At 40.0% G+C, this 16188-nt stretch overlaps 1 protein-coding gene across 5 annotated transcripts in view; it reads left to right on the forward strand.

Moving 5' to 3' along the window:
• The window catches only part of ZRANB3 (zinc finger RANBP2-type containing 3), a 91278-nt gene that overhangs the window by 23796 nt on the left and 51294 nt on the right, over positions 1-16188 (forward strand). For 4 of the 5 annotated variants that reach the window (XM_090045854.1, XM_090045851.1, XM_090045850.1 and 1 more), the window contains 4 exons: positions 8907-8925; positions 10255-10433; positions 12406-12637; positions 15434-15519. In XM_090045854.1, the coding sequence (XP_089901980.1) occupies positions 8907-8925; positions 10255-10433; positions 12406-12637; positions 15434-15519 (516 nt within the window). The remainder of the gene's footprint in view (positions 1-8906; positions 8926-10254; positions 10434-12405; positions 12638-15433; positions 15520-16188) is intronic. The other variant, XM_090045855.1, reaches the window with a different exon arrangement.

The raw sequence follows: 16188 nt of genomic DNA on the forward strand, positions 1-16188 counted from the left end.
CCCTCCCTCACTATGGGGGCCTCAGTTCCTCCCCTTTCATCTCCATAACTACTTACCTGCAGGGAGCTGCTTTCCAGGATGCCTGATGGCCATGTGCATGTATATGTTGTGCACATGCACATGGTGCCCCCTGCCTGCCTGACTGCCCTCTGCCTGCTCCCCTCACTCCCTTGCAAACTGGAACTCTGCCTGCCTGCAAGAGTAAACCCATCATTTCCTGCGTTTTTCTTCTTTAAAAGAGAAAATCCAGATTTTTCTCCTTAAAATGAGAAAATCCAGGTTTTACCCCGTTTTTTTTGTGGCGAATGGAAAACTTGGATCCCTGCTAAATCATGTGTTGCTTAAATCATGATTTAAGTGTTTAGCCAAAGCAGTTGAAATGAGTGAATGTTGGTCATGTACGTACTTGAGCCCGCTTCAAAAAAAGAAAACTGCCAGAGTTGGTGAACTTTAAAGTCTCAGAAGCCAAATATTAAATGATTATAAAGATTAATTGTCCTCTTGTTAGACTGGTGGGAACCAACTTTTTTGTGCCACAAGGTAAGCCTTGCACCTTCCCTGACTGCCACTCTGATCCCTTTTCCCTGTCTGATCTGCTACTCTGCTTTCTGTTCCTGCCCAAGCTGTTGCTCTGTTTTCTGCACCCTGTCCTAACTGCTATTGTGTTCTCTGCTTTCTCCCTGATCTGCTACATGCCATATACATAGGTTGCCCTGCCATGTGGGGCACATGCGCATGGGTTGGCCACCCCTGCGTTGGACTCTGTTTTGACTAGGAACTTAAGGTTATATAGCTAACATCTTCAAAATTCCTAAGAGAGCCTTTAAACCAAAGCTTCAGCTTGACCAGCTTAGCTTACATTACACCAAACCATCTTGGCTAGCTTTTTAAAAGGTTAGTAGGTTAACATGGTAACACACCTTCAAATTCTAATCAAAACCAGGTGTTAAAGGTGGTGACTCACCATCCAGATGGGGAATACTGAAGAGTATGCTCACTGTCTGCATCATATCTCTTCTGTAAGTGGCAAGTTTTCAATGCTGTCAGTCTTAATACATCTTATTTGTACTAAATAGACTTTTAAAATGCCCATTATAAATCAAGAGCAAGCCATATCTAGTTTAAACCATTTGTGGCTCTATTTCTGGGGAAGTAACTAATTATTTTTGCAAGGAAGTCATTTCCCTTTGTTCTAGTTTTAGGACTGCATGCTGTGATTACTGACACACAAATGTAATGGCTGCTTGCGCAGTTTTATATAAAAATGTACTAAGTTCACGTTCCTTAAATAACCCATGGGTAAGATGTTAGTGCTAAAGTGTTGGCTTGTGAGTAGGAGGCAAATTATATGTTGTAGTGTTATATAAAACTGACTCACATGAGTAGGTGAGAATCCCAAGAATATCAGGACACCCACACTAGCAGAAGCAACATGCAAGCTTCCTTTGTACAGTATGTTCTAGCAGACTGCACAAGGCTTGTGCTCATTAAAGAAAATTATATTATTTTTCACATTTAAAAAAATATCTATACTATTTAACTAGTTTAAGTGCTTTTACTTTAACTACCTTTCTTTCAAAAATGTACATAAAAGTATAGGTCTTATCTCTGGGCTAATGTACATGCTGCCACTGTATTTATTCATTTTTATTTTTCCCTTTAGGGAGATATCTTATTAGAAGTAAACAGGTTCTTGATGTGGGTAACAGTAAAGGCAATAGCTACATTTGCTAGGTTAAAACTTTATAAGAGTCAAATCACAGTTATTAGTCTAGCTCTATTTTGGTAATTCATTGGAAAATCTCTTATGATATTTCTATAATGCCTTCATTGCCGGTGCCAACCTCTGTAGGTGTTAGGTGCCTCTACAATGGAAATCTTTATCTTCTAATCACTTGTATTTTCATAGTGTTCATTTGACTGGAATACATTTTATGTACCATATTTACTCGCATACCACATGCACCCCTCAATATCAGCCCTCCAGAATTGGGGTTGTGTCTTAAGTGGGGAGCTGGCTTTCCTTTGCTGGTATAGAAGCATGCCCATGCTATCCTCTGATGGCTGCTAAAATAGCTGCCATTTCTCTGGGACCCAGGAAGCAGAAGGGGCAGAATTCAATGTTAACGTTCTCGGATGTCAGCATCTGTTGACTGAGCACTGTAGTTTGTGTCTGAAGCAGCTGTTGAGCTGGCTCAGGGGAAGTGAGCTTCTACATGCAGTCTGTTGGATCTTGATCAGGCTTCTTACGGGGAAACAAGACTTATTAACAGGAATTTATATAAAGCACTGTTTACAGTGAGGGAGTAGCAGTCCTCCTGCCCTTGCATGAGGGTCTGGAGCAGGGGTGGGCAAAATGCAGCCCGCAGGCTGAATGCAGCCCACCAGGCCATTCTATCCAGCCCGCAGGGGGCCCTAAAAAATTTAGAAAATTAATATTTATCTGCCTCTGGCTGCCTGCCATGCGGCCCTCAATGCCTTGCCAAAACTCAGTAAGCGGCCCTCCTCCCGAAATAATTGCCTGCCCCTGGTCTGGAGCCTAGCCTTGTTGCTGTCCTGCTACAGCAGGACACTGCCTCTTGCCTCAGCCAGACGGTCTCCTAGGCTGCAACACTTCTTGGACACTTTGTCACACAATTGGCCAGAGAACAAGGTATGTGTGTCATGTGCAAAGGGGCGGTATTTGAGAAAATACTTGGGGTATCTTTTTCATAATATGAATGGTATGCTGTGTCCTGTCAGATGTAAGTAAGCTCTTTCTGTCATAAGCAAGACTTCAGAAATAATCTCCCTTTTTTTCTGGGATTAGCCTTACTGTTCTTTCTTGGACCTTGCCACCTGGTTCATAGCTTCTAAGTACAATCCAGGATTTAGTGCTTGGAGGGCCTGCCAGCCAGCATCTCATACTCAGTGCAGGTCACTCTTCCAGAGAACTGCGTCATCCTGGCATGCTTCCTAACCTCCCACCTCTTGTTTTGGTTGCTCTCTGCAGCTGCTTTTCAGCTGAGCTGCAAACTTGCCTTCTGTCCTGTAGCTTTTTGACATGAATATTGATTGCCCTGCCATTTTCCAGCAAAGCTTAGTTCAGCTTGGTCACATGATTGTTCCAGAAAAATACAAGTCCAAGAAGGCTCAAGCTTAAACAGAGTTTTGGAACAGGAATTACTGAAACTGAATTGCAACTATTCCTACACAGGCCAGAATTCCTTGTTGAATGCCTGCAAAAATGATAAATTTTCTTGGTTTTCCTCACTGAGCTATGCTATAATGCATTAGTAAGAAGAAAGTACTATTACTCTATTAGTACAGCATGCTTATTTCTAAAGCTAATATTAATACATTAATATTTTAGTAAGCTTACAAATTTCAGTTTCCAATGCAATTAGTTCTTTATTATGTTAATTATAAATTTCTGTCCTTCCATTTCCCTTGTATGTATTTTTTAAATCAAAAAAACTTTGGTGTACCAAATTGTATAACTATAGCATGATTCACTCTGTCCCTGGAAATATGGTCCATCCATTTTTCTTTCTTCAAAGACCATTACGATGATGTTCACAGAAGTAAAGAAAGCTAAATCTGCACATCTGGTACATTGAAGTAAGATTCTAGGTATTGATACTGGAATAGCAGGCTTCTTGGCTGCACATTTATAAAGGTTCTAATCCTACCACTGGGATCTCCATGAAAATAAATACAAACTTTAGTTAAAAAAAAAAAAATCTTATTTTAACCCAAAGAAACATCATCAAACTATGATGTTGTCTCTGGACTGTTACAGAAGAGTGTGTGTGGCAAAGACACCTAATATTATTATGATTTTCTGAAACTTTTGGCCATGTGGGCTGAGCTTATAACAGGATATGAAACTGTTTGTTATATCAGTTTTGCGTTCTTGGATATAATGATTATTAAGGTGTCATACGAACAGATGGGATATGAATGATGAAGCTCAAATTGGGTAACTACCAGTTGAGAGGAAATGACTAATTGAACTTCAAAGAACAAGAAGTCTGTCGTCTTGCCGTCAAAATATATGAAGAAAATACAGATTTGTACCTTCAAATGTATTCGAAGGTCTGCTGCTTCTGCTTTGATAGTATGTAATTTTTTATGTTCATGCTGGCAGCTTGTCTGCTTGCATTAGTGTAGGAGACAGTGAACTGAACTGAAATCTTTTACTGTATTTTCTTGAATAAAAGACGAGGTTTTCTCCCCCAGTCACCATGGGGGAAAGTCCCTTGTTTTATATTTGCATATAAAGAAACAGCATATGTCGAACTAGCTTTAGTTAAAGCACCCCTGCCACCATTTTTCAGTACAGGGACACTGATACATGTGACACTGGAGTCTGCTGGAGCACGGTATTTACCACATGCCAGCAGACTCAATTAATCAAGTCTGCTCTGACGCACTGTAATTACAGAGCGTTGAAGCAGCCTCCCTGCACGTGTATAGGAGCCCTACATGTCCAGCTAAACCAGTAGTGAGATTAAATTAAACAGAGCAAAAGGCCTGAAAAGAAACATTATACAAAAAGCCCATAAGATAGAATATTCAGACATAGCATGCCATGGCTTTGTCTTTAAAATGTTAATAGTAGTGATTGATATAACCACAGGTATTAAATGTAGTTCTGCAATAATAAATATATTTGTGTTAAGTTTCTTAAACTAGGGTGCTTTGTTTTGACAGTTTGTTTTTGAAGACCATAAACCAAGTTGAAAAGAAAACATGACAGTGAGAAGCAGAATTCCAAGATGATGAAGGAAGGAGAGAAGCACTCCCTTCTTCCAAAATTATAATTTTCACAAGGGCATAAATACTATTTAATTGACACTTTACAGTCCGTAGAAAAACTGGTTCAGTCTGGTTCCTGAAGTCTCAATACAACAAGGAAATCTAAATCAGCCAATTAAAAATGTTTATTTTAAAATAAGCCAGGTATAAATATACGATATAGTCTAGAGAGAAAATCTGGGAACTCAGTAAATATGGGAAGATCTGCTACCTGTCTCGATGCCACCCATCCTCCCTGTGCTAGAGGCAGTATAGATAAGAATCTCTCCTGCACTGTGTTGGATACCTGGATTGACACTGGGATAAGTGTTTGTTTTTGTTCTTTAGGGTCTAAACAATAAAAGGTCACACTGTAAATCTGTCTCTTGCCTCTTTTATTAGTAGCTAATCTACTAAACTCCTCTAATCTAGGTAACAATGCACAGGAAGAAAAAATCGAACTTCACATCACATGGAGAGATGCAAAAAATGGGGACTGTGGAGTTGCACAAAAAGCAGACTAGTATTTAACAATAGGAAAATCTGATTGTAAAACCAAAAATGTTTGCAACAAGATGTGCTGTAAACCATACTACTGGAAATGAAAATACCCTTTTCTGAAATCGCCATCTTTTATCTGGGTCATATTCACTCTGGATTTCCATAGAAATTAATAGTCCAGAGAAGCAGATCATAGTTGCAGTACACGTCAACCAAATCATCATGTCCAGAATGCAAATTAATTAGGGCACTTCACTAAAAGACTTCATGCAGGATTGTTTTTCAACCTATGACTGTGTGTATAGATGGATACACGAATAAACACTTGAACTCTAGCTAGAGAATAATCTGCAAACTGTATCAACAATAGCTTTTAGCACCTGTCTATGGAAGAGTTCAAGAATTATCTACAGTTCTTATCATGATTCCTGACACTTCAGCACTTACATCTTTGGTTAACTTTGAACATATGTTTAATCCCATTCAGATTTTCTCTGTATTTATTTGTATGCTAGCATTCTGAGTCGGTTGGTTGCTAATAATAGAGCAAGCAAAGTAATATAAATATAGATGTGTCTTTGGGGGAGAGATGGGAAGCAGGTAAGAGTGGACACTACGTGAATAAGAGCAGGAAAGGAGACTTGGATATGGAAGACAGTGGGTGGTGGAGAGGCTGCAGCCCTAGTCCTAGTTTCTGGTTGACTCTTTCAAATTCGAAGTTGTATATGCTTTTGTTTTTTCTTGAAACCTTACAAGTTATATTATGCTTGAACGTACTGCAAATCGCATACTGGCTAGAGAAAAAAACCTAATTGCCAGTTTAGATAGCAAAAGCCCAAATGTGAGTTGTCCCACTAGTAAGGTGAAGTGCAGCTACTATATTTGCTTACATACCATATGCAGTTTCCACCCAAAGGTCAGCTCCCCAAAATTGGGGAGTGTATCTTAATCAGGGAAGCTGATTTTCTTTTCTAACTAGAGGCTGAAGGTACTGTGTTGCAAAATGGCTTCCAGCTCCTCTATTAGCAAGCAAGCAGAAGAGGAGGAGTCCAGTGTTAGCCCTTTCACAGCCACTCAGCTTGGTGGCTGTGAGAATCTGGCAGTAATTTTGCAGTGCAGCCTCTCTGAAAAAGCCAGCTCTGGGTCATGACTGTGGAAAAATCTTTTTGGTATTATTCATTCCAAAAAAACAAGGTGCCGGTCTTATTTGGGGTCATGTAGTATGCAAGAAAATACAGCATTTGTCAATCCTGGTAAATACTATGAAGTTACAAGAGTTTTGGGGTTTCTATATTAGGTTGTTGGACAGACTTACTGTTTCAAGCACTTGCAATGCTTTGATATGCTCCAGAAAGCAAGTGTGTTTCCAGCTAAAGCAGCACTTCAAAATGGCCCTTGGTAAAAAGAGGAACATCTTTTGAAGTGCTTCAATTTAAAATGCTTCATGAAATATCTGCACCTTTCAATCATCTTCTGGCCTCCCACAGTATTCTTTTCTCCCTCCCCACCGCCCCCTTGCTGCACCCAGCTGTCGTCCGGAGCTGCTGGAGGCCGAGGGTCCTTCCAGACATGCAGGTAAGGGCACGATAGTATCTGATGCGTGATCCACAAAATCACGCTTCCTGCCACGCCACACATACATGGCAGGAAAAATGATTGTGAGGTTGCACATAAGATCCTATCTTGCCTTATTCCTAGTGCAGGGGAAGCCTGGAATCACTATCCCAGGCTCACCCTGTACCAGCAAGGAGGGAGGGCCCTCAGCTGACAGGACTCCCAGCTCCAGGGGTGCATAGGGCTCAGCTGTCAGGGCTCCCAGGCACAGGGGCACATCTGGCCACATGTTCAGTTAATGGCGTGCTAGGAACCAGCCATAGTTGTTACGCTTTTTTTGTGGAATAACATGGTGGCTTATTCCTCATTTTATTGTGCCATTAATTGATTGAACATGTGGCCAGATCACAATTTAGACATGATTAAGTGGTTAATCATGTCTTAAGTGTAACCTGTGGTAGGGACCTGAGAGTCGTACAGATTTGTACTCTTCAGCCCTGTTGGCAGAAGAATGCTCCTGCTGTATGTCTTCTCTAGCATTTTGAAGGACCTAAAGTTGTGGGTCACACATCTCCATGATGCTAAAATGTGCCAAGTTTGAAACACTCTGGGATTTGGGGCATTTTGAGTATATGTCTGTTTATGGCCACAATTTGTGCTTGAAGCTGTTCACTGCAATGGGTTTTTAGATAACTGAAGTTTCACACCTCCCAGTGCTCTTGGAGGAGAGAGAGAGAGCTGGGTTTCCACCCCTCATGACTTGTCTGATTCTTGCTGTACCCCTATGAGGGAGAGAATGATCCACACTAATCTTCCCTTTCTGTTGCTGGTTGTGAGAAAGGCTACGAAAAGCTATGACGGGTTGGTCCCTGCTGGTTTTTTTGGGTGTTTTTTTTGCAACAGATGTGTGCGTGCATGTGTGTGTGTGTATAACTTATTGTCAAGCAGTGTTCAAATAGTGGCTATGAAGTTGAATGCTTTTGTTAATTTCTGCTGTTGATTAGAAAATCTGTGTACCAAGAGAGATGCTGGTGTTGTCACTGCAGGTTTGGAAAGATGCAACTGCATTTCTTTGCAGCTGGAAAGCTACCTCTGCAAATATTACTTTTTTTCTTTTTGAGTAGGGCTTATCTCTGTAGAATTTAGGTGTGTTAGGCCTTTGTGCTTGGCATGTGAGCTAGTAAGTGGACTTTTCAAGCCAAATGTGGCATTGTCTCTCCTTCATATGTTATCATCCTATATCTTAATATTGAGCAAAATATCCATTTGCTGAAAAAGCATTTGTCTCAGTCAGATGGTTAGAGTCAATGAAGTTTCCTGACCCATATCTAAGTTTAAGAGCAATATAAAATGGTATATCAATCATGATTTTTCATTAGATCATAGGCTCTGTCTTTGATATGTACTAACCTGTAAAGCATTGGACTGTGACAGAATATAGATCTTTTAAACAAATATTTCAGGAGTGGATCTGTTACTGGTCTTGCACAGGTGATTCTACATAGGTGAATTGTGAGTTTGAAATATCCAAGTTTCCAGTGCTCAAGTTTAAATTAAGATAGGTATATTGAAAATGGAAGTCTACTCTTCCTTCCACTTTAGTCTGAGAACAAGTAAGATAGCGTGAACTGGTGTACTGTGATTATTTGGACAGTATGATAAATAATCTGTCATCAGAGATGCAAAACACTGGTTAATTCTGTATGACAGACATTAAAATAGAAGATGTTCCTGTGAAAATCTGTGCAAGCCTATTTAAATTGTAGTTTTACGTAGTATTTAATCTGACACTATATTGTACCTGATTTAATATACTGTTTTAAACTCTTTCACAATGCAGATGAATCTGATAAATACATGAGGAAAGGGCTCTAAAATATTTACAGCTGGTAGTTTTTATTATCATTTTATCAACCCTTCATTTTTTGATATATTTCCATAATAATATAGGTAAGAATAAGGCTAGTTATTGTTGTTCATCTATTAAGCTGTTACAAAATTTGTTTGTAAAAGTAGAGCTATTAATAAACCATTTGTTAAAAAAAGTTTTATCTCTTGTTTTTCGCATTTAGGTGTATGATTGCTGATGAGGTAAGTAATGTTTCCTCTCTTGTATTGTTTTTGTTGTTAGCATTTAGTATGTTGCTTATTGGAGGGGTAGATTGGGGGTAAGAGAAACAGTTATTACAGTGCTCCTCAGATACACAGAAGGTCTCTAAGCATGAAAATTTAAAGTTGAGATTACTCAGCCTGGTTTAAGGTCAACTTGAATAATCCCTTTTGTTTTTAAGATGAGGTTTTAATAATTGTGTCTAATGGAGGTTAAATATCTTGTGCTTTAACTTTTGCAGTGCATTTAGCAATTATATTTTTCTAGTTGGCTATTTTTAAAACAGGAGTGAATTATCTTTTGAATTCAAGTGACATTTTTAAACGGATGACTTTTCTAAATGTAAATATTAAGTGCAGCAGAGCAAGTGCATGAAAACATAAAAATAATACATTATTTTCGGATTAAAACAGTTCTTTATTTTTTCAGGGAAATGGGAGAGTAATACTTCTTAAAATTAAAATCTGTTTGTGACAATGTGAAGTGCTTACCTGCACTATATAACTAACAATAAAGCTTATACTTTTAAAAGCAGTTTGGGAAAGAGATTCTAATAGGTCTGCATGGGCTCTCATATTTTAAGTTGGATAGAGATTTCTTTTATATTGTCTTGTTACAAGTGACTGATTGCCCAGATATAGATTGGAGAATAAATGTTGCTGATAGTGGGAGGGGCCAGTTATTTCTGGATGTGCTAGCTGATGGCTCTTCATTAAATAATAGTCAGTGAACCAAGGTGATGCCATTTTAAATTTGGTTTTGAGTAAGCAGTGATAACGTAATAGAGCTGGTTGTTGAAGACAACCTTTGTCCAAGTAAGCACAAGTTGATTCAGTTTATATGAAATGGAGGGAAGAACAAGAAATGCAGAGATGCTAATGAGCTTGGTAAGCTTAACCTAGCAGGCCATGGACAAATGAAAATATCCCAGTAAACAGAGAACTTATCACTACTAGTTCAAAAAGCCAGAGAGGAGAATTAGGGAAGATACACTCCGCAGCCCAGAAAATTAACAAATGCAGGCAGTGATGAGGCAGGTATTTTGTCTGTGGTGTATCTCTCAAACTCCCCTCATTTATGCGGCAAGTGCTAACCCAAAAATGTTACGTATTCCAAACACAGCAGTGTGTCAAAGAAAGACCATGTTTTGCTTAAGGAAGTCCCAAACCATTTACAAGTCAAGGTCCACAAGATGCATTTTAAGTTTTGAACACAATTTTCGATGGATGATATGATATGAAATGGTGGTATGGTACCATTTCAGAATGATTCTATGAAATGGTAGCTTCTTTCCATGTGTTTTTTCATAGATGGGGTTGGGGAAGACAATTCAAGCAATTGCCATTTCTTACTACTATAAAAAGGAATGGCCTCTTTTAATAGTAGTCCCTTCATCTCTACGGTACCCTTGGACTGAAGAAATGGAGAAATGGATTCCTGAACTCTGTCCTGACGATCTTAGTATTATTCAGAACAAAACTGACATTGGGTGAGTACAGCTTCCTACTCTTCCATAGCAAGGCTGTACTTTTGATTTGTTCAGTAAACTCTTAAAAAATTATACAAAATATTATGTAGCTTGATACTCAGAAAAAGCAAAAGATGCTCTCGTATCAATGCATGTAGCTGTGAGTCGAGCAGTCTGGGTTCCAGGTCAGGTTTCTAATGTGGTCTCAGGGAAGACATTTAATTTCCTATGCTTTAGTTTTTCCATTAGATAAGAAAAAATTAAAGGGAAGTTAATACTTCCTTCTTTCAGAGGAGAGATTTGAAGTTGAGGGTTCTGATTTTTGGGAAGTGATAAATATGCACCCCCTTTCGTGCCTGAAGTTAGATGCACAAAACCATTAGTTGCCCTGGAGAATCTTGCCCTTTAGTTTTATATTTAATGTAAAAAATGTAATGTGAGATCCTCTTCTGGAAGATGCAATACAGGTAAGGAAATTGTTTATGTAGTTATTGGTATATTTGCTTCATAAAGATTACTTCTACATTTTTTGCATAGTAGTTAACAAGGAATAAGAAGGTTTATCTCAAATCTTCCTTTCTTAACAGGTTGAAGACAATGTGTTCAACTCTAGCTGTCCCCTGTCTGTCTCGAACTCTTAACAAAAAATACTTGTTCTTGGTTTCAAATTTTTTCAATTTCAGTGTCTCTGAATTGAAGGTATTTGAAGGTTTGTTGAATTAATGCTCTCGTTCCAAGCCTTCAGCTTGCCCGTCACATATACCTCATGTAAGTCAGAGCTCTCTTAGCATCAGGCCAGGTTATAACTACCTATAGCAGTAGTTCTTACTGGTTTTAGACTTGGGGCACCCTCTGAAAATGCTTGTTCTTTGCTTTTATTCATTTTTATTTTATTCATTTTTTAATGCAGAAAAATAATAGAGCAATTCTTTTATTGCAAACAGCTCAGAAAGATCAAACATAGTAACGAATTTTTTTTGATATGGGATTCTTACTTGAAGTCTTAAATCACATGTAGGTGTTTACAAACCTAACAGTGCTAATATTACATGATACCCCAGGGCACTCTTAAAAAGGTCTCATGGCACCCTGGGTGAGAATTGCTGACCTAAGGACTGCATATACAAAGTTAACCTCATCATGTACTTGTGGTTCAGTCAAAGTCATCTTTGGCATAGCCAGGGAAGACTTTTAGTATAGTGGTGTGAAACTCACTTTTGTTTGTACAATAAGCATGCTCCTATAATGAAACAACTGAGGTGAATTACTGTAAATAGAGCCCTCAATGAAACAGGGTCAAAGTTATATGTTTTGCTACATGTGTATCACTATAAAACAGGGTGGATATAAATTACATTGTAACAGCTTACACCCTTATGATTCCATGCCTTGGTAACTCATGCATTTGTCTGCACCCTTGAAGAGCTACCAAGCCATGCATATTTCTGTTTTTTTTTCCTTTGGCCACATAGTCCTGTTCAGTCGGACAGTCCTGGCAAGGATGGTGCATCTAACCAGCAGTTTCCCTATGTGCAAAACCACCATGTTATAATATTAGTGAGTGCTTGATATGCATGGTATTGTACTCTTAAAGAGTACAGACAAACATATGGGATTTGGGAATCATAAAGATATAAGTTCATAGGTTTCCTGCTTGAAGAAATATTTGAGGTGGGGAAGGAACACAAATTGACACAATGCCACCAAACGAATCTTTGGAACTTGCTTGTAGGTGCATTTGCAATGGTTCTACAAATGCTTACTAAATGTATGGTTTGTAAATGTTTCAGGTGCTAGCATAATTTGGCTTAAACATCAAAATTCTCTAATATCAATAGTTGTGATAGGTGATTGTATAGATTTAGTTGCATTAAGCCACATGCACATTGGAGAGGTGTATCTATAGAACTTATTCAGAAGGTGATTTTTGTTTCTTGCTGATTAGTCTTGTTGTTATAAATTAGTAACCACATATCTGGATTCTCTCTTCCAGGAGAATATCAACCAGCAAAGTGATTGTTTTGGGTTATGGCTTGCTAACTACAAATGCACAGACATTAATAGATGCTTTGTACAAACAAAACTTCAAGGTGGTAGTAGTTGACGAGTCTCACTATATGAAATCTAGAAATGCAACCCGCAGCAAGATTTTGTTGCCAGTTGTCCAGAAAGCTGTACGAGCCATTCTCCTCACTGGAACGCCTGCTCTAGGAAGACCTGAAGAGGTATAAAAATGGCCTGTCAAACAATTAAAACATTTTATCATGATTAGTTGCATGATTAAAAAAATTAGTTACAATTAATCTCGATTTTAACTTCACAGCTAAAAACTCAAAATTATGCACAAAAAAACTCAAAATCATGCAAAATTATGCAGGTACTTCGTATGGTTGCAGGGTAGGTGTGGTGTGTGTGGGGGGTGGGATTTGTGAAGGTGTGGGGGTCTATGGGTGTGTATGTGAGGTTTGGAGCCCAGGGAGGGGTGTTGCTCACAACGGGGCCTGGAGCCCAGGGAGGGGGCACCTCCGCACACCCTGGCAGGATGCCCAATCGAAGAGGGTTTTTGCATAGCCTCCACAGATCTGGTGCATCCCCACTGCCTGATCACAGCCCCAGCGGCAGTGGGATTATCCCACTCTGGCTCCAGTATTGGGGGCTGCAGGCAGCCCAGGCTGAGGGTAGCTGCTCTGGTGCTGGCCCTGGCTTGGGCCTGAACTTTCCCAACTTGCTTGCTCAATGGGTCCCAGGCATTCCTGACCTGCCCGAGGAGGCCAGGCAGTCCCATCATGGCCCAGCACTACCTTTCCCAAACCCTGGCGCTGCCATCCCAGCTGCTTAGGGCCCTGGTTGGGTAGGTGTTTCCCCCCACCTTCCTGCTGCAGCCACCTGGAGACCACGTTTCACCAGGACCCACACAGAGACACTGTGACAGGGCTGCCTGGCACCCTCAGGCCCCACGACTTGGGCTCAGGGTAGGTTAGAACTGCCAGGGAGCTCCAGTATGAGCCACTTCCAGGCCTCTGGGCCCTAGGGAGAGGCAATGACAGCGGGTTTGCATCCTACACTCATGTGGAGGCAAGAACTCTGACACCTTTTGCTTCCTGATCTGAGAGATTTCAGGACTCTTAAAGTATTTTCAAAATTCATTACTGTTTTGTAAAAGTGTCAGGTAAAAATGATTGTACCTTCTGTTATACCACTATAATGCAGTTACCCAGAACTCATGCCTAGGCTGCCCTATGACTCCTCTGCACTGCCACCACTGCCCCGTGTGGCAACCCTGGAGGTGGCGGTGAAGGCAGTGGGGCAGGGCAGCCCAGGTGCAGGCTCCAAAGTTTTATTTAACGCATTAAAAAAAAATCATGTGTTAATTGGTCTTTGTGTTAACTGTATTTCGAAACATGGAGACTTGAATATCTAATGCTTGATTTTTATCTTGATTTTAATTGGTGTTTTTAGAAAACATTTCTGTTTTTACTGTTTTAAGTATGAGAGAGACCATTCTTGAAAGAAAGTCAGTATTTGCAGTGCTGGACTCGTGATGCTGGTGGGGGGTTGAATGCACCTGGTTGCAGCATGGGCACAACTAGAAGCTGTCCGTCTGTTCCCCACTGGCTGCAAGTTGTGCCTGCGCTGCAACTGGGGAGCCAAGAGGCAGAGAAGGTGGTGGGGAGAAGCAGTGGCATGCTGGTGCAGCTTCTGGCTGCCCAGGCCCAGCACAGGCCTCACAAAGCCTTCTGGCTCCATGAGCCATATGCTGTCCACCCTCAGTGTAACATATTAGGAAGGTAAATCAGTCTTTGTAGGAAACAACTGGCTGAATAAGTATTGTTTTGCATTTTATTTTGGGTGCAGCAACATATTTCAGCATTAATTTGCATAACTGTATATTGGGAACAAGGGATACAGGTTGTAGGCACTTCCATGTTTGGAACTGATAAGGGACACACAGCCTTTTTTCTGAGACTATCCTTGTTTTTAAATGTGATTTACTTTGTTAATTGCCCCCATACAAGTCTCTGGAAAAAGGTTGAAGTGTTAAAATAGTTTGAAAAGGCAACTATTCACACCTAGAGAAAACAAACTTGGTGCATAGGGAATATTAGCTTAAAATGTTTAAAAGGGCAGAAGGGCAAGCTGCTGCTTTTGTAGATGCACACCTGTTATGGGAGCCAATAGCAAGAGACTCTTCTGTTGCTCAACAGCCGCAGCTTGAGACCATCACCACTAACAAGATTCAAATGAAACATTTCTTGAAATGCAATTATTTGAAATGTACTATAAAAATGCAAAGAAGTAGCCATCTCTAGCAAATCATTGAGGACAGATTTCTCTTTCTGGCCCAGAAAATGTGTATAAACTAGACCAAAACAGCAATCTTTGACATTCTAGTTAGTTATTGAAGGTTGTTCCTACTCTCTGAGGTGATGTGCATGAAATTACAAATCTAAACTAAAATCATTTGCTTTGAACCAAAACTTCAAACCAAAAAACTTTGGTTCTGATCTGAACACTGTCTACCGTGGTTCAAACCAAAATGTTGAACCAAGAAAATCTTTGTGCAGAATAAAAATGCAAAGCACATCTAATCAGAAACTCTGCAAAAGGTACACGAGTTGCAATGACTCAGTGAGTTTTATTGTCAGGATGCACAGTCTTTTCCATCTTATCCTTCTCTCTCTAAGCCCCGTGCCTTGGACTTGGGACCTACACAAAAATAATGTGTATTTTGTATTACTCTCTTTTTCTTTTCTCTGTAAAGTCCTCAGCTAGGTTTTTCAAGTTGCTCTGGTGTACCGTCTATAAGCATCTTTTTCAGGCATGTTTGTATGATTCAAGTTTTATATTGACATATTGTTGCACTATTAAACAGTGTGCTGACAAACTGTTCTTCGGTAAGGGGAGCTTACTTTTAAATAGACCTACGCTAAAAGTATAGAGAAAAATCTGTTTTAAACATTGTTTATATGGCATGAGCATACTTAGTTTAATAATTTATGTTGGTGTGGTTTTGTTTACAGCTTTTCATGCAGATTGAAGCACTTTTTCCAAGAAGATTTGGAACATGGAGTGAATATGCAAAAAAGTATTGCAATGCTCGTGTCAGGTACTATGATACCTGCCCCTTTATTTTTCTGTCAGTCTTGGGTTTTTGGGGCAATTTTTCCCACACAGGGAATTAATCAAAGAGTGTAATATACTGTGTGTTATAGGTTCATTTTTTTTATACCATATTGCATGACCCAGTCTTCCATGAAAGTTAAGCTGGGGATGTTGCAGGAGTTGCATTGTCTATGCAAAGTGGAGGAAACTTGTTTTGTTATTTTGCACCTGATGAAAGACTTAGGAAACCTTCTTTTGCTGCTATACCATTTTCTTGTGTTTCTCTTTTTAGAAACTGTTATTTCATGTTCAGGGCAGGATTGGACTGACTTGGAACTTTACTCTCTGAAAGTTTTAGTAATTATTGCTGTTTCATAAAAAAATGGAAGCCCTCTTTGATGTCAGTTTGGCCAATCTATTAGCCCAGAGGTGAGCAAAATCTGGCCTGCAGGCCGGATCCTACCTGTAGTGGACCCCCATCGGCCCCTGTCTGTATGGCTGCCAGCTGGTCTTCATAGCGACCCCAAGATCACAGGGCTGTGACAGCATAGGGCCGGAGCTGGGGCTGGGACAGAGCCCCAGTTCTGCAGCCCCATACTGTCATGACCCTACGATCCTAGGGTCTTCGTGGAGACTGGCTGGGGACCATGCCGGCAGGGGCTGCTGGGAAATG

The sequence above is a fragment of the Crocodylus siamensis genome, chromosome 4, assembly GCF_052110815.1.
Source record: "Crocodylus siamensis isolate JL-2025a chromosome 4, ASM5211081v1, whole genome shotgun sequence".
NCBI lineage: Eukaryota > Metazoa > Chordata > Crocodylia > Crocodylidae > Crocodylus > Crocodylus siamensis.